This window comes from Camelus ferus, chromosome 20, assembly GCF_009834535.1.
Source record: "Camelus ferus isolate YT-003-E chromosome 20, BCGSAC_Cfer_1.0, whole genome shotgun sequence".
Classification (NCBI taxonomy): Eukaryota; Metazoa; Chordata; class Mammalia; order Artiodactyla; family Camelidae; genus Camelus; species Camelus ferus.
In genome coordinates, this window is record NC_045715.1 from 27,765,033 (window position 1) to 27,783,768 (window position 18,736).

Here is an 18,736-nt window from a genome sequence, read left to right on the forward strand (position 1 = left end):
AATCTGACTCCATGTTGGATCTGTTTCTTTTCCTTTAACCTGTGTATTCTATTGCTTTTGCTACAAATTAAGAATGCTGCCTATAGCCTGAAATGTACAGGACAGCCTATTCTCAAGGCTCTGACCTTTAAAGATACAACATTTTCCCATTCATACAGAGATAAAAAGTTGCAGAACAGAGAATAACATTTGCCTTGTTGGAGGTTTGCAGGAACATTGTGACCTGACCTGACCTGACCTGACAGCTGCAAGAACAAAGGATTCTGACAAGAAGAAGTTTGCAACAACCAACCACACCCCTTGTTCTTTGGGACACTAGTCTACCGTCTTGTCCACCTGCTGGCTTTCTGAAGAAAGTTGCTATCACTTGCCCCAACAACTCATCTCTATTTACAGGCCTCTCATGCAGGGAGCAGTAGGAGCTTGGACTCCATAACAAACTAAGAACCTGTTTCTCCTTCTTTCTCCCTTCTCTCCTACCATTTTCTCCTCCTCACCAAAGAAGCATGGAAGCAGAAAGTGAGTAACACAGTTAGGGGACCCTTCCGAGATCCCCAGCAGTCAGAGACTTCCCACCCAGGCCTGCCTGGGAATTGGAAAGTTCCATAAGGACTGAGAGAAGAGGAGAAGGGAGATGGAGAGTTTTTCCAGGAAAGGAGGCCCAGGGAGGGTCCCTGGCAAGGGTTGGGGAGAACAAAGCTGGGGACAGGAACACTGGAGGGGTGGGAGTGGGGTTGGCAGAGGGGAAGATGGGTGCAGAAGGAGGGGGAGGAAGAGAGGAGGAGAAAGAGGATCTCCTACCCCTCAGATCATCCCTGTGCCCCAGCTCCCAGCCTGCCAGAGTCACTCTGCAGTATTTGCTCAAAGGCCACACTAATCAGGCACATTTTAAAAAATAATTAACATTAGATGAGCTACAGAAAAACAATCATCACAGAACAACAATTGTTTATGGTTAATAGATAAAGGAAATGTTGCAGCAAAGTGTGTTACAGCTCAGTTGTGACAGCAACCTAGATCCAGGCGAGAGACCAAGCAGCACTCGGAGGGCTGGAGAATTTAGGCTTATTACACCAGTGGGCCCAGAGGAGTTAACATTCCAAGCTCTGGACCCCATCTGTAGGGTTACACAGCCTTTTATAGGCTACAGTCTAGACTTCACAACATTTTGTGACATCATCTGCAAATAAGGTATAGCAAATGTGAATAATTAGGAACAAGCTTTGCAGAAATGGACCAATCAGGAGCGATTGAAATGGACCAATCAGGAGTGAGCTCCATGCAAATGAAGCACTACAAATGGACCAATCAGGAGTTAGCTCAGGGAACCAATAGAATCTTAGGGGTAAGTTCCACTTTCCTAGAAGTAAGCCCTTTCAGAGTTTAAAAAGCGAAATAATGCCGCTGGACCAGGGAACTGGCTGGTGCTGGCAGGAGAGTAATGGCCTTGCCTGGGGGTCCTGCTGGTCTTTTCATGGGGCTTCCCACCTCAGAGATGGCCCTGTAAACCTGCAGTGGGGCACATTAGGCTTGTAAGGAGCAGACTCTGAGGTGGTGGTTGGTACGGGAGGTTTAAAGTGCTTGGGACCAGGCTGGGGAAGAGAAGGAAGCAGGATGGGCAGGAGACCCTTCAGGACTCGCCGCGGAGGCAGGGAGTGCCAGGGCTTCAAACTCCTGCACCAATCAGTGGGAAAGGCGGGTGGCTGCCCTGGGAGGGGAATGCCTGGGGCGAGGCCGCCTTCTGCCCTCACTACTCCCAGCACCTGGGCAAGAAGCCTATCAGCCTGAAGTAGGAGCTGGGCAGCACAGCGCAGTGTCCGCCCACCCAGTATGATGCAGAATGAGAAGCACATTTGCAGCCATTTGGGACCATGAACCTCAGGCTGGCCTACTGGCCTCACAGTGAGAGCACGTGTGTCCTGTGCGGTTAGATCTGTGGCCAGGTTCACAGAGCAAATGTCCTGTGAGGGCTGGGGTTTCTTTTTTGCTCATTCCCACGGCCACGACAGGAAGCAGCCCATTGCTCAGAAAGCCTCCTCATCTCATCCACCAAAGGCAGCAACAGCCCTGGCCTGTCTGATATCCACCCCTGCTCTGCACCTGCTTGCCGTGGATCTGCTGGGGATAAGGGTAAGAGCAGGAAGGAGGAATTGAGAAGCTGTGGTGTGGGGAAAATGTCCTGGGGGCCCGGAGGTCCAAACAGGCCGCCCAAGCCCATAAGAGCTGGGGAGCTGGGGCATGGGGTCTGCACCTCCTTCTTAGGGCTCTGTGTCCTTCCTTACCACGGGTTCACGTGGGGACAGCCTCCATGGGTGAGAGGTCTGCCTGGTCCCAGGAGCCCCATCATCCTGGGCAAACAGGGATAGTCGGTGCCCCTAACAGCTACCGTTTGTAACATCAGAGGACAAAGGCCTCCGAGTCCAGCACCCACCACCTGGGGCCTAATCATGTTCCCCTCCACCCTCCCTGGCCCCTTTCAAACGAGGACAAAATAGAGAAATAGGGTCTGACAGTCTTAAAAATAGACTGTGACAAGCATTAGACCTGGAAAAAGAACACGAGGGCCAGGCATCACGAGGCATTTACTCGTTTGTGTAAGGTTTGTGTTACTTCATTTTATCTTGAAAACAGTCCTGAGTAGGAATTAGGGTCCCCTTTCACAAGAGACGAAAAATGGGGCCTGATAGGGTTAGTGACTTGCACAGGTTCCCACAGGGACAGGTGGCATCACTGGGTCCCAGTCCTGAGCCTCTGCAGTGCTCTCCCACCGACATCCTGATGTCACCTGGGGCAGCGTGTGGTTTGAGTGGAGAATAAACCACCTCCTGTTTACACATCGGGTGATGGCCACACCCTCCTGATAGGGAGGATGGTTATCATCTTGTGTGTGTGTGCGTTTGTGTGTATGTGTGTCCTGGCACCAGGCCTGTCAGTTCCTCAGTCTGCCCTCTAGTGCCCCCTCCTGGATATAGGGAAAAAGTGCTGCCTCCCTGCTGCACCCCAGGATTGCCCCCTGCCCCTTCCTCTCTCCCTAGTTCCACCCTGGAGTGGCCCCGGCCGCCTCGCTGCCTATCAAGGCCCTGACTGTGTCACTCTCCTGACTATGATGTTTGCTCTCCCATCTGGTAGGGCTCTGACTCAGAGCTAAGAGTTGAGAGGCCACGGCTACCCCCAGGCTCTCATTCCAGTGGTTCCAGGCTGGTAGACCCCTCTTTCCAGGGAAGAAATCAGTCCATTTTCTTCAGCCTTCACTGCAGAAGAGGCAGAGTCTGAGCCGGGAGCTGTGAGGAAGGGCAGATCCTCTGGCCATTAGCCTCCTCGCCCAGGCTCGTTGACTCCGTCCTCCCTGCCCTAGCAGTCTTCCAGGCTGTGCTCAGCTCTGAGTTGTCTTTGCTGTATCACAGGGGGGTCCTCTCTTCCCAGGGGACAATGAGTCCCCACGGGGAGGTGATCTCCCCTTTTCTAAGCCATGGTCTCCCTTCCAGTGGTCTCTGGAGGGCCCTCCATCCACTCCAGGAGCCCAGAACCAGATCCCCGGTGTGGGAACTGGGGGAGATAGCCCTGGTCAGCCTCTGCATGCCAGTCTGGGGACAGGCTGGTCCTGCAGCTGGAGGGCTCAGCTGGCAGGTCTCCGCTTTCCCTGGAGGGGGCGCCAGCAGGCAGCAGCAGTGGGAATATGGGGTCTGCTGGCTCCCAAGACGAGGGACAAGCAGTGCTGTCAGGCAGGCACATCCAGAGGCCCTGTAGAGAACACATGGCCCAGGGGTGGGGGGCTTGGACAGCTCTGGGGTCCCCAACGCCTCTGTGGACCCCCAGCTCTTCGTCACCGTCCCTTCCTCTCCTCCAGGATGGGGCGCTTGGAACATGGGCTGCTTCTAGGAGTTTTTCTTCCCCCGAGGGCATGGGGAAGCTTGAGGAGAGCAGAGGGAAACTGAGGGCAGGGCCTGGGCAGGAAGAGGGCAGCCCTCCCCTTGTCAGCTTGCTAGTAAAGTGTTCCAAGGCCAACGGGATCTGAGGTTCTCTGTCTGCAAACAGCACCATCAGGGCTTCTCTGCCATCCAGCTGGGGCCCAGGGGTCTGTGGCTCTGAGCAGAATTCCCTCGGTGCCTTCCCTGGGACTTCCTGCCTGGTACTCTCTGCTCAGCCTCCCTCTCTCCCTGCACCCTCCGGCCAGGTTCCTAGCAGCCCAGGGGAACTGAGCAGGTGCAGTGCAGTCTCCGGTTCTGTGAAGGCCTGAGTCCAGTGTTGCACAGTCCTCACCCCATCCTGGCTCCAATCCAGACACATCCCCATCTTCATTCCTCCGCTGGCCTCCCAGAACCCCTCTGGGAGAAACTCCCCCTGACCCCAGTTAAGTGTCTTCAGACCAAGCAGCCTTCCACGGAGGCTCCAGACTTGTAGATGGGTCCCTCCAGGGTCTGGCAGGATCATGGCACATGCTGTAGCCTGCAAGGTTGGGGAGAGAGATAAAGAGGGCGAGGTCCTCCTGCTCACCACCCTATGCTCCTGAGCCAGCCCATCACCTTCGGCCTTCTGCCCTCCGCTTCCTGCCAGGTCAGCCCCAGAGGGTTATGCTGTGCTGTCCCTATCCTGCCCACCCTCCTCCTTTGCCTGGGTGCCACACAGCCCTCCTGACTGGACGGGGGAGGACACACCACCTGGGGATCAAGGGCAGTCAGGCACTTTGGAAAAGGTGTCAGATCCCCAGCGCTCTGTCCTTGGAATGCCAGGAGGGTGGGCTTTACTCACTTCCCATGTGTCTCTTCTTCCAGAGCCCATAGACCACGATCAGCATCACAGGCACTGGGAGCAAGGCCAGCACCCCAACAAACACAATGAGATAAGAATCCTGGTGCCTGGGGAGAATGGACAGAGCAAGGAGGAGGTGAGCATCAGGGCGCCCCACCCTGGCCCACGTCTTTCTGCATGCCCCACAAGAAGAGTGGGACCAGGGGAAACCTGCCAGCCTCAGTGGAGAGTGATGGCCTCTCTTCTTCAGGGCCCCAGCTGTGGGTGAAAGAAGTGAGGTGCTTAGAGGTCAGAAGACGAAGCACTTCCAACCCCAGCAGAGAGACCCATCTCTCCACTTTAGTACTTCTCCTCTATTATTCCCCCAAATCTGCCGAGGACAAGGATTCTAAGAGACCCCCATTTGTGACGGAAGAGACCAAGATTCTTCCTCTCCTCACAGTGACTGACCTTTGTCCTCACCTTTGTCCTCTGTAACAGATGATGTGGGTGCCTGCCTGTGTCCCCTAGCTGTATCACTTCCACATACGACGGTCCTCAGCACCTCCATTAAAAAATTTTTTTGGCCTGAGGACTTTCTCTTGTCACTTGCTCCCTCTATGCCGCACAGGGCAGGCAGCCCTCTACTAGTAACCAACAGGAGTGGTGTGTAAATACCCCAGCTCCCACCCCAGCCTCCAGGTGGCTGCTTGACACTGGACCCCAAAGTTTCCCCAGCGGGACTGAGCTCTTGCTCCTCACGGTGGTGGCAGCTTGAGTAAGGAGTCTGTCTGCTGCCTCCCCTGTCTCACTTCCCCACACTCTTTTCAGTGTCCCAAATATGACGTGAATCCTCATTTCAGAGTCTGCATCTGGGGGAACCCAAATCCAAGTGCCCCCCATTTCCCACTTCCTACGCCCTGAGCTGGTCCCCTTGTCCATCCCTACCCTCTCCTCCTCATCCACAGACTTTTATGCTGACCCATCCCCTGCCCTCATTCCTGCTGCCATCCTTTCTGTCACACGTCCATCCCAGCATCCAGTTTCCCATTCAGCAACAGGCCAGACTGAGTTTCTGGGGGGGCGACAGGGGCTGCTCTGCTATAACATTTGCACCTTGAGGTCTGTTTAGTCCCAGGGACTGTTGCCATGTCTGGTAAAATGGCATTCGACCCAGGCCCCCCTCACCCCGGGGTACCTGCTAGGGGATAATTGGTTGAGGAGAGATCTGCTGGTGGTAGGCGATCTGGTGCACAGGTGACCAGCCTTGGTCGGGGTGGAAGCTGGGCCAGCAGAGGAGGCTCTGGCATTGCTGGGAAATGCAGTCACTGTCTGGGGCCCCATGGTCCTCCTGGACCCTTCAGTGGAGGGGCTGGCATCAGTGAAGCTGTAACCTGCCACGGAGGTCAGTCTGATGGTCCCTGGGGCCGGAGAGGGCAAGGGTCTGGCCAAGGTGAGGAGCCCAGGTGCGAAGAGCGTCGGACTGGTGGTGAAAGGGGCCGCAGGGCCCACAGCAGGGGCAGGGCCTGTTGTAACGACAATCCCACTCTTCAGGATGCTGGCCACCTCCGGAAGAGGAGTGTCTCTCTTGGTTGTGGATGCTGAGGGATCAGAGAGGGAGGAATGTAAGACTGAGTAGATCCTGGCCACCCACACACTTGTCGGGGTGCTTGGGTGGGGCCAGTCCCCGTCTCCCATCCTTGACCTTGGGCCTAGGATTCTACTCTGCTGGGGAACCAGGTGTGTGTTTGTTCAGAGGGTGAGGTTCAGGGAGGAGGAAGTAGGCACAGGAAAGAAAGAAGAGTCTTTCGCAAATTTTCTAGTGTCCACTATCAGGCAACCTGGGCCCAGAGGACACTCCCCTCCTTACGCCTATCTCTCTCATCTCCTCCTGGACTCTGCTCTTTCCTGTAAGTCAGAGATTGCTCTGCTTTGATGTTGAACACGAACTTTCCCAGTTGCTCCATGATTGGCAACTGGGATCCAGAGATGAGGACAAGGAAGCATCCAGGGCCAGATTCCAAAGAACACCACCAGCAGCGGGGTCAGATGTCTTCCCTGGGGGCTTATTAAGAGACACTCAGACCGGTCCTGCCACCCTCATCCATCAATTCAGGGCTGTACCATCCCGTTTTCTAGAGGAAGGCTGGTGTTTGAATGGTGGAAGAGGCTGTGAGGTCTCAGTCTAGGGGGCAACGCTGAGTCTCCCTCACCAAGGAACAGGAAAACGGAGAGAGATGGAAGGGGAGGGAGGGCTGCTGCTGCATCCCACTGCTGTGCACGCCAAGGATGTGCTCCTGAGGGCCCGCGATGAAGGAGGGGGTTGGACAGCAGCAGTCCCCGACTTCCCCACTTCAGGTGCCTGGGGCCATAAAGCCTGGTCTTCAAGGGGGAGTGGAAGAGCATATATTGCTGGAAAACTTGAGTTTTTAATCAGGCTGAGGGCTTCTCTGATCCCCAGTATTTTAGTAGCTCCCCCCACCCGAGTTACTTTCTAGTTCATCACATTGTTTTATCTTCTTAAGAACATCTGCTGTTATCTGAGGTTGTTTGTCTGATGATGTGCTATTGCCTGTCATGTCCCGTAGGGCAGGAACGTGTCTGGTTTTGCTCCCCACTGTATCCTCAGAGCCTAGAAGAGTGCCTGGCACAGAATCAGGGCTCAGTGAATATATATTGAACAGATGGCTGAATAACACAAAGCACAGAGCATCCTCAGTTCAAATCTTATCCCGGCCACTGACTAGCTCTGTGACCCTGGACAAGGTCAGAGCCGCAGAGGACTTTTTGGAGCTCATTTCCTTCATCTGGAAGATGGTGACAAGAATGCCCATGAAAGTGTCCGTTAAAGAACTGAAAACCCCACTATATATCATGCCTATTGATGGATGATTATTCTCATCACATTTGATGTCGGTGGAGTGCAGGGTGGGGAAGACACGCTACAGCATCCCAGTGCCCCAGGGGACCTGCTCACCTGGAGACACTTCCAGCAGGAAGCCCATCAGAGGGTAGAGGATGCCGGAGCTGTTGCGCATGCACCAGTACCGGCCCGAGTCCTGGCGCCTCAGGGCCGCCATGGTGATGTTGACCACCTTGGCCTGGGTATCGTCCTGCAGCAAGTAGCGTGGCCCCTGCACCCAGACACGGGTGAACCCAGTCTCACACTTCCTCCTCCTGATTTTGCACCAAACCTTGCCCTCTACGTGGTTTTTGCGGTTCTTGTAGGAGCACTGCACGGACAGAGTCTCCCCTTCAAAGTGCTGCACTTTGGAGTACACACTCCCAACAGGGTCACCTGGGGAGACACAACTGGTTGAGAAAACAGGAAGGAAGCATCTTGAAATTCAAAACTCGTGGTGAAGGGAGATGAGGTAGATATTGCTCTGCTGTCATGGAACTCAAAGTTTGAAGGAGAAACACAGCCTGACTCTGAGGGAGCTGTCCGATGGGGGAGACACAAGCACAGCCCGCAGGGAGCCCTTAGTCTGATGGAGGAAACTCAGCCCTTGACACTCAGGGAGCTCCAGCAGACACGGCCCTTTTCTTTGTGGCGTTTTCTAGTCTTATGGGAGAGTAAGTCTCATCTTCAGGGTCTTGTGGGAAAGAGTCGGTCCTGCCTTCAGTGAGACAGGCACAGTTAGAGGCACAGATAGAGGCACAGTCATTGTTATGAAATTCCAGAGCACAGTCAATTTAGGTAGATAAGAAAATCCATTCTTTGAAAAAATTGAGTGTAGTTATTTATTTCACAAACAGGTTCACTATCATCATCTTTTAAATAGCAAGCTGTCTGAGTTCATTCTAGGTGATGTTTCATTTTTAAATATTCTAGTTACAAACCCCTCATAGATTCAATATGCCCAAACATGCCTATAAACTCCCAATGGAGTGTAAACCAAAGAATTTTACAGCTATTCACTATTCATCTAAAATATGTTGTCCTCAATGCCCAGGAATAAGATGTGGTCCGTGAGCTACATAATCCACGGTCGGATGGCGAGAGAGCAGAACGAGGGCTGGGGGGTCATGAACCGGGGGCAGGGAGAAAGAGGAAGCCGCAGCAGGGTCCCTCCACTGCTCCACCCACCTTAAGCTCAGCGCTTGCTCCTCTAATACCCTCAGAGCCTCCTCCAAACACACACACACATTTCTCCCCAGTGGGACAGAGGAGAGAGCACACATTTTGGAGTCTAGATAAACATGAATTAAACTCTGGTTCTGCTACTGACTAACCTCTTAATGTCTCTGTTTCTAACCTGTACAGGTGGCTGTGAGAACTGCGCCCCAGCACGGTGCCTTAAATGTAGTACACGCTCGGCGCGTGTCTTCTTTTCCCAGATGCAGGTTGTTCCAGACTTTTCCAGTGGGACCCAGAGCTGCGAAAGCCAAGGGCCCGGCACCCAAGACATCCACCTCAGTTTCCAACCCCGTTGCCACCAAAGTTGAGGCTCAGAGTAAGGTAACACCCTCTCTGCTTATCACTTTGTCCCACACAAGTTAAAAAGAATAATCCAACTCGCTTATTTGGCAGGTGGCAGGTTTGGGAGATCTCCAGGAGACACTCTCCAGCCCTGGCAGAGATGGGCCTCTCTAGGGTTGGTGCATGAGTGGGGCAATCTTGGAAAGGGTCTCCAGGGCACGGTGTTCCTTTGTGCCCACCATCCACCCCTCTCACAAGGCGGTGCCCAGAACTGAACAGAAAGTGGTAACTCAGTTGCCATGGCAGCGAGGGAAACAGGATTGGGTGAGGCCCCATCAGGGAGCATTGAGGAGCTGTGGGGTGGGAGAGAGACCTTCAGGGGTTGCTTCCTCCGCAGGACAGAGGGTAGGCACAGGGGTTGTGGCATCAGCATTCCAAGAAAAAGCAAGTTCAAAGCGCACATACATTAGGTAATGTTTCCCATAACAGGGTAAAGTTAACCAAACAGGGCTTAAGCTGAGGGAGGAGGGCTTGTGGTATGAGGGAATGGAGTGGCCCTGGTCTAGGTCCTGAGGAAGCCAGCCAGATAAAGGGGCTGGTGCAGGGAGGGTCCAGAGCTTTATCTCACTTTGTGAGGCCTGGGCTAGCTTTGCCTGGGGCTAGGCACTAGGATGGAACCTTCTCACTGGTCTCTGGTAAGGAGCTACTGGTCAGCCAGACCTCCTCCTCCTCCAATGCCACAGGATTGCTGGGCAAGGAAAAGCAAGAAGGGGGTCCAGGAACAGGCCATCCCCTCCCCCCTAGACCACCCACCCACCCTCTCACCTGAGATGGGGCCCTGGAGCCACAGCAGCAGCAGCAGGAAGATGGGAGCCATGGCTCCAAGCAGTGAGGACCACCCAGCGGGGGCAGGAATCCCAGGCTAGGGCCCTAGGCCTATGCTGGATCCGCCACTTGGGTCAGCCCGGGACGACCTAGGCTTCTAAAACTGAAGCTGCCCATTTAGGAAAATGAGGAAGTTGTGGGACCCACTGCCATCAGCAGACCACAAGGGGAGAGGGCGGCGCTGGTGCAGTTTACGCCCTCTTCCTCGAAACTTCAGGCAGGTGTGGCCACCCCACCCAGTTTGGGGCCTCACGGCTCAGGGAGGGCTCTCAGGGTCAGAAGACTCCTTACCCACTTCCGATTCCGTCCCGGAATCTGGTCCAATAGGGGTGCCTCCTCGTCTGAAGTCGGTTATTCATCTAGGGGGCTGGTGTGAGGTTTCTAGAACCCTGTCAGGTACAGACTTCCCTGGAATCCTCTGGGCTCAGAGACCCAGGGGTAAGGCTATGGGGCTGAGGTGGCGCACCTTGGGCCCTACATGTGAAAAACAAACACACGTTCACAAGGAGCTTTATCTGAACTCCCACTCATGTATTCGTTCATTCATTTGTGCATGCAGGCATTCATTCTGGCCCCTGCCTCTCTCTCCCAGGCTCCTAGCTGGTCAGATCAGTCCCTCATACTCACACTTGTGAATAACCCCCTCCATGCTCAAACAGAGCTTATTTTTGTCACGGTTAAAGTGACGGAGAAAAAAGATGCAAATTGTGAGACTCAGAGCATAAAGTTTGGGTTCAGGGAGGAGCACCTATGCTCTCACATGTGGGGGCGTGCACACACACAGACACATGCACACTCAGACTCCACACTCACACACACCCAAACACAAACAGAAGCTGCCTCTTTGTTTCAATACTTACATGTCTTCTTATCTTCATCCCTCTCTCTGCCTCTCCTACCATCACCTCTAATCACCCACCAGCTCTCTCCAGGCTCCTGCTCCCTCCTGCAGTCTTCCTAGTGCAAACCCAATGCTTCCCCTCCCCCACCTCGCCTCCAGAAACCACGCCCCCCCCTCCGGCTCTGGCCCCCAGCCAGCACACAGGCATGCCCACTCAGCTTCCTCTCAGCCAACCCTATCTCTCCTAGACAGCCGTCCGGCTCCAGCTAAAGTGACCCAGCATCAGGCCCAAGACCCCACCCTTCACTTGGTCTCCAGGGCTGAGAATCAGAAGGGCAGGCTTCTGGCATCCAGGAGCGGTATCTTGGGCTCCTTCAGGGTGTGGGGACCCAGGTGGGCGCCCATGACTATCTGTGCCCCCTCTAGTCACCTGTGCCAACTTTCTTCTCCTCAGATGGGACTCATAGCAAAATGTCCTCAAGTTTGCATGGCCGCAGACTTACGCTGAGCGGAACCCCCAGGTCCTGAACCAAGACAAGGAAGTCTTATCTTTGCTGACTCCAAACGTTTAGTCTCCTGACTTTGTTCATTCAATCATTCATTCATTCATTCCTTTGTTCTTACAGTCTTATGTGCTATGTGTGGTGCTGGGCATTCGAGGTATAGGAATGAGATACAGTTGTCACTTCAGACCTCTCAGCCCCCACGAGACACAGTCTACTTTCCTTATTCACCCTTCATTTGTAATATTCGCCCCCGGTTTAATACTTCTTCTCAGACCCCTGAGTGCAGAGGCTGTCTCTCCTCCCAACACATGTGGTATCTTCCTTCTCCTCTTCCCTCCACCAGAAGAGTAAATGGCTTTAGGTCTGGGGGAATCTCATTTATCTCTCGGGACTTCAGGTGCCTGGAATCAATGCTTCTACTAAACCCCCACAGCATTCCTGGCTCTGAGTGAGGCCTTGTGAAAAGTGCAGTCACTGTGAGAGCTACCTGATAAGGATATAAAAACCCAAACAGGTCACAAAGGGCGAGGCCATCAGGCTGGACCATCAGCAGGAGGCTGCTGAGGCCAGACCAGGTGTGAGAGCCACACAGAAGGGCCTGGGGAGGGTTCTCAGGACCCAGCAGTCAGGAGGAGCCTGAGTCTTTGCCCTGTCTCTGCTCCTAAGTGGCTAGACCAGCCCCATGTGATCTCTGGGCCACATGCTATGATGTCTTGGATAGCCCCTAAGATTCTTTTGGCTCTGACTTCCGAGAGGCTCCTCCTCATATCTGTGGGGCTGTCAGGGAAGGAGGAACGACTGTGACCGCCTACACTCTCATCAGGTTTCCTATGTGCCACATCCCTAACGATACTGAGCACTTTACAGCATCCTCATTTTGCCAGTTGAACAGGTATAAAGTTTTTTAATTGACATTTCTTTGAACAATAACAAGTGAGAACTTCGCTTGTATGCCTTTTGGATTCTATAAACTGCCTTTCTTATTGCTTTACCCATTTTCTACTGAGATTCCTGTCTTTTTCTTGTTGACTACCATTAACTCTTTGTATATTATGGATCATATTGCTGTGTTAGTTTTAGACATTTTCAGTTAATTTCCCCCAGTCTGTCATCTGCTTGATAACTTTTCCCATAGTTTTATTCATGGAGTAGAACTCCTCCATCTTGATGTAATCCAATTAATGATTTCTTGCCACGTGATTTGTGCTCTTGAAGCTTTGTATAAGAAGTCCTTCCTCATCCTTAGGCAACACAGATATTCATCTGCAGGTTTTCTTCCTATTAACTTAATAATTTTATTTTTTACATATATATCTTGAATCCATCTGGAGTTCATCTTTGGATATAGTGTTAGGGAGGGATCCAGGTTTTTTGTTGTTGATTTTTTTTTTAATGCTCTGCCAGTTTTCCCAAGGATGTCCAACAAATGATGGGCCTTTGCCCCCTTGGTTCATGGTTCTACCTTATCATAAGATACATTCCTATCTATACACAGATCTCCTGGAACTCTTTAGCTTGTCCTGTGATTCACTGATCAATTCTTGCCTCCCCCCTACTGCCATCAGTTGTGTTACTTAGTAGTGTATTTGGTAGGACATATCTTCTCTTTTTATTTTTACTTTCTCATGGTTGACATAGCTATTCATGCATCTTGGTGTTTCCGTATGATTTCAGAGTAAGTTTATCAAGGGCTTTAAAAAGTTAAACTCAAATTGTGTTTGGGATTACATTTAGAAATTTTAACTGGGGGGAAATTGACATTTTTATAATATTATAGTCTCATCCAAGATCATAAATTATTTCTGTTTATGTATTTCACTAATTGGTATTCTAAAGTTTTCTCCAGAGAGACCTTGGTTAAATTAATTCCTCCTGGACACCTTATAGACTTTGTTTTTATTATGTATAGCGTCTTATTTTGATTAGCTTTGCTAAGTGATTATTCCTAGTGTACAGAGGTACTTCTGATGTTTGCCAGTTGATATTGTACCCGGCAGCCTTGAGAAACGCTCCTGTGAGATCTAACCATTTACAGATTTTCTGCTTATTTTTTTCTAGGCAGATGATCCCATCATGTGTAAATTGTGACAGTTTTCACTCTTCCAGTCAAATCTTCTTTCCTCTTACCTGTTTTGCTTTTCTTATAGCATCTTATAAAGGCCAGGATCTCTAATACTGTATTAAGCATTAGTGGTAGCTTTGGAAATACTTGATTTGAATTTATACTTTCTCCTCTAGGTTTACTGTAGTCATTAGTATGCAGTCTTTACCAAGTCATTTCTTCCTATTTCTATTTTATTAAGAGGTTTTCCTTGTAATAATAACCGTGTTGAACTGTTTTCAAATGTTTTTTCTGTATCAGTTAACTTTCCCCCTGTAGTTTATTAATTTGGTTAATTTACAATGACAGATTTTCTGAAGTCGACAATCCTGGTCCTGGGATAAACCCCACATGATTGTAATATTCTTTTTTTTTTTTTGGTATACTGTTGAATTCAGTTAGCTAATATTTATTTTGGGTTTTAACTCTATGTTCATCTGAGAAATAAACCTATCATTTAATTCTCTTGTATTATCCTTAGCTGGTTTTGAGATTAAGATGACACCAGCCTCTTAAAACAAGCTGGGTAGCTGTTGCTTGTTTTCTCTTTTCTGCATCATCTTGTATAAAATATGAATCAAATATTTCTTTAAATATTGGAAATGCCTATAAAACCACCTAAGCCTTGAAATTTTTATGAGGATAGGTCTTTATCTAACATTTCAATTTCTTTAACATTTATTAATCTATTCCAATCTATTTCTTCTTGTGGTAATTTGGGTATTTTAAGATTTTTTTAAGGAATTTTATGCATTCTTGGATTATCAAAAAAGAATTTGTTTAGGATTTATTTATTTATAGGTTATTTTATTCTTTTCTTTCAATTGACTATATCTTCTTTTATCTTCATCAATCTTGACAGAAGCAGGTCTATCTTATTAAATTTTTGAAAGAATGAATTATGACTTTTCTTAATCCCCATGTTTGTAATTCATTTAATTAATTTCAGGCCACCATTATTATGATTTTTTTCCTTTATATTTCTTTATGTACGCTCTCTGCTCACTTTCTGTCTTCCTGAGCTTACTTAGATCATTTGCTTTTAATGTTTTATGTGTCTGACAAATGTATTTAATACTATTAATTTCCCCTCTAAATATTAGCTATGCCCCATAAATTTGATATGTAGTGTTTATATTATCATAATATATTTTATTATATACTTAAATATTTATATAATAATCTAGTAATATATTTATATAATATATAATAGACTTATATAATAATATATTAATAACTATTATTTCATTTCAAAACTTTTTTTTAGCTTTGCTTCTATGCATTCTTAATTTTATTGCATTATGTATGGAGAATATAGTCCTCCTCTTATTAATTAAAAAGCTTCTTTTATTTCCTCATGCGAGATTTGCTTTTGTAAATATTCTCTGCATGTTTGAAAGAATGTATATTAGTATATTATCTTTTTCTATTCATGTACAGTGTTTTATATATGTGTGTGCATATGTATACTTTATATATATTTATACATATGTTTTATAAATATTCATAATACATTTATACAGTTGAAAACACTTAAAACATGTAAATATACTTTGTATGTTTGTAAATATTATTTATTTTAAAATACAGCTTCTTATAGTTTAATATTTTATAATATTTCATATTATATTTATTATAAAATAATATGTAACATATTTGAAAATATTATGTAAATATGTATGATGTTTGGAACTTATCTCATTTAGAACTTGGATTCTTCTCTCTATTTTTTATTTATTGATCTATAGTCTTTTGAGAGGGATGTGACTCTCCAATTACAAGTGTTAATTATTTACTTCTCCTTGCATTTCTGATAATGTTACTTGATATATTTTATGGCCACATACTTAGGTTCATGTATGTTATGATGGTTTTTTTCTTATCAATTATGCCTTTCACAAGTATATATTATCTATACTTGTATTTTAATTTTTTTTACCTTAAATTCAACTATTTATATAACACTTACATCATAGCAGGTATTATAAGTAATCTAGAGTTGATTTAAGGTGTACGGGAGGATATGCTTAGGTTACATGCAAATACTACACCATTTTATACAAGGAACTGGAGCACCCACGGATTTTGGTATCCATGGGGGTTCTGGAACCAAACCCCCAAGACACCAAGGGGCAACTAACTGTATTGTGCTATCAGTTCCGTCAGTTCTGCTTCAGAGGATTTCTATTGCTTGGTGTGTTGTCATTCTTTTAAGATAGTAGTTCTCCTAAAATGCCAAGTTATTTTGGCTTCTGAATTCAGATTCCCCTGGGGTCATCATATACAGTCTGATGATAGGTAATGGGAAAGAATAAAGCCCAAATCCTGCTGCCTATGGACTTTTAAAAGTGGAAGGGCTAAGCCTCACAGCATGAGGGGTTCCCTCTTGTGTCCCGTCATTGGCTGCCGTTTCACCTTTAAACTGGTCAGGGTTTCCCCTTTAAACTCTTTGGGAGATATTCCTTACTTTGTAATCCACCTGCCTTGGAGTTTGGAGGAGGAAGGGGTTAGGAGGTGAATGCCTACTGGCAGTTGGCCAACTATATTCATCCATACTCCACTGCCTTTGCCGTGCCTCATGGTCCCCTTGAGCACCTGTGACATGGGGTGTTGCAGCCTGTTTCTGTGCTGAAGGGACGCGATGATGACGCAAGGCCCTTGACTGCAAGAGTCAAGAGCTGAAATCACAGTTTCCTCTCACCTGTTTCTTGCTATGTCTCCAGCCACCATCTGCCCCAGGCTGTGGTCCCTCTCTCCACACCCACCGTTTAACCCTCGCAGCACAGCCTCCAACTCCCACCTTGTTTTGGTTCCCTCTGGTCTCAACCCAGAAAACCCTGTCTCACTGTCCTTTCCCCAGTTCCTCCAAAGTGAATGACCTTATCCTCCTCCCCACTCCTCTCTCCCCAAATCTGTGTCTGAGCCCTGAGGGCTCCTCTGCAGCACCCTGTGCCTCACTCACCTTGGAAAGAATCCTTGGGTCCTGTCTTCCTGATTCTGAGGCTGCATAAGCTACCCAGCCATCCTTCCCAGGCCCCTCCCTCCTGGTGAGACCCTGACCTACCTGTGCTCAGAACCATTGATGGGAGATGGGCCAGAGATCCCCTCTGGAGAAGTGGTCATAACTGAGGAAGACACAAAGGCGACAGGGGCTGCCCAGGAGACCAGAATAGAGAATGGGATTGGCCCCCAAAAATCCTTGAGGGGAAGTAAAGAGGGGACAGAGCCTTAAGGGTCCCTCAAGCCAAAGGGGACTGAAGCCTGGGATTTTATAACCAGAAGAAATCCAGGCCCAAAGAGGAGGAGTTTCTCCCTGGGTTGGGGGGTGTGGAGGGGCAGGGCGGGACACACAGGTCCTGGGTCTTCCAGGACAGACTTGCCTCTTGAGATGCCTACCCTATCCGTGGCTGCCTTTGTTATCACATCAGATAGTACATGTTTCTCTCCCTGGGTCTTAAACCCAGCAAGCCCTGAATGTAGCTTCCCTCCAGCCCAGGCCCCAAGGACTCAGCCCCCAGAAGCAGGCCTCCCTGGTCCCTCCCTCCCTGAATCTGAAGTCACTCAAGCTGCCTGGCCCTGCTTCCTCCCTCCCTGCGCTGAAACCCCAGACTCACCTGCACTTGTAGAAGCCGAGTGGAGGTCCACATGGGAGAAGTGGTCAGAGCTAAAGAGAAGAGAAAGCAATGATGGTCCAGAGGCCTAGAAGACAGAATGAGGTCTGGCCCCAAAGCTGTGAGAGGAAGTAGGGGACCCAGAGGTAGTCCCTTAGCCCTAGGGGCTGGGGAGCAGAGTTTTAATTCCAGGAATTGTAAGAATGGTCCCTGGGAAAGGTGGGGGCTGGGGAAGGGTGGCAGAAAGAGAGCTGAGCGGGGATTATGGGAAAGGAAGGTGAGAGGGAGTGGATCTGTGGGAGGATAGAGCAGGAAGGGCTCTCAGCATCGTCATTTCCGAATCTCCAGTCCTCTCTCCCTAGTGGAGCTCAACCAGCATTGCTTGGAGGAATACACGAGTGGGTAAAAAGATGAAAAAGCCTTTCGTTTTAACAATGTGTGTGGAAAACAATGTGAGGGGAAATATGGCCAACACTGGAATAATCTGAGCAACAAAATAAAGTGGTGTTGGATTATAACCTACAGTAGAAAATAAATGTCCAGGTGTCTGCACGAATACAAAGAAATCATTGAATAAATAAATAAATGGGGAAGAATAGGTAAATCTCCCCTGCAGAAGAATTCCAAATAATTCATGTAGATACTCTGCCCTCAAGAAGGGGAAGCTCACCCACTAAGTGTGGGCCATCCCTAGTGCTGTCCTTCCAAAGAGGACAGTATGAAAACGGCGGGGAAGGGGAACTTTGTGGTGGACAAATCTGACAATCACCACCTCAGAATCACCGGAAATCGACAGTGATAATCATGTTGATAGCATGTACCCCCGGCATTGTGTGATGAGCATGGAACTTGACCTCTGTGGTCTTCTTCCCCCAGACTCCATGAGAAAAAAACATCAGACAATGCTCCCATGAAAGACTCTACAAAATATCTGACCAGTATTCCTCAAAACTGTCAAAGCCACCAAAAAAAGAAGAAGAGGAAATTCTGAGAAATGGTCATAGCTGAAAAGAGCTTAAGGAGACACGAAGACTAAATGTAATGAGTTGTCCTGGGTGGGATCCTGGAACAGAAAAAAAGACATCAGGTGAGAGCTAAGGAAACCTGAATGAAGTGTGACTTCAGCCAATTATAATATATCATTACTGGTTCAGTAGTTACGACAACTGCGCCATACTCACGTAAGGGACGTCAATGAGGGAAACTGGGCGTGGGGGATGTGGGAGCTCTCTGTGATGGCCTCACTTTTCTGAAATCTAAAACTACTCTAAAACAAATAAAAATTCACTTAAAAAGTTGAGAGACCATTTGTACAAAATCTGTAAGTACTTGATAGCAAACAAAGAAAATATTTTTTAAACATTTTGGTTAGACGTAAACAATGCCGACGGTGGTCGTTTAAGTGACCAGTCTGTCAGGTGGGCTCGCTGCACCGCACGCGGGTCCTGTATTCATCCCGGCGGGTCCTGTATTCATCCCGGCGGGTGCTGGTTCACAGGGCTGGTTTTCCCAGATGGTCGTAACCCAGCTCTCCCTGGGTGTGTTCTCCCAGCGTCCTGTTCAGGTGGCGTGATATTCACACCTCCCTAAAATGAGCAGAAATCTCCCTGTCCTCGTCCTGCTGTGGATCCGGGCCCTCGG

General features: G+C 48.9%; 1 protein-coding gene and 1 long non-coding RNA gene across 2 annotated transcripts; one reads left to right on the top strand and one right to left on the bottom strand.

Moving 5' to 3' along the window:
• Window positions 1-1,309: 1,309 nt before the first annotated feature.
• Window positions 1,310-18,352, top strand: LOC116658278. Its single transcript, XR_004313584.1, has 4 exons — window positions 1,310-2,130; window positions 4,773-4,885; window positions 8,996-9,190; window positions 17,972-18,352. It is a non-coding gene; the product is annotated as an uncharacterized LOC116658278 (long non-coding RNA).
• On the bottom strand, window positions 2,131-10,150 carry TREML2 (triggering receptor expressed on myeloid cells like 2). The gene is made up of 5 exons (XM_006190744.3): window positions 9,977-10,150; window positions 7,706-8,026; window positions 5,927-6,329; window positions 4,750-4,856; window positions 2,131-4,446 (listed from the first exon to the last, which is right to left on the bottom strand). The coding sequence occupies exons 1-5, from the start codon at window positions 10,026-10,028 to the stop codon at window positions 4,352-4,354; spliced, it is 978 nt and encodes a 325-aa protein (XP_006190806.1). The 5' UTR covers window positions 10,029-10,150; the 3' UTR covers window positions 2,131-4,351.
• Window positions 18,353-18,736: the final 384 nt, after the last annotated feature.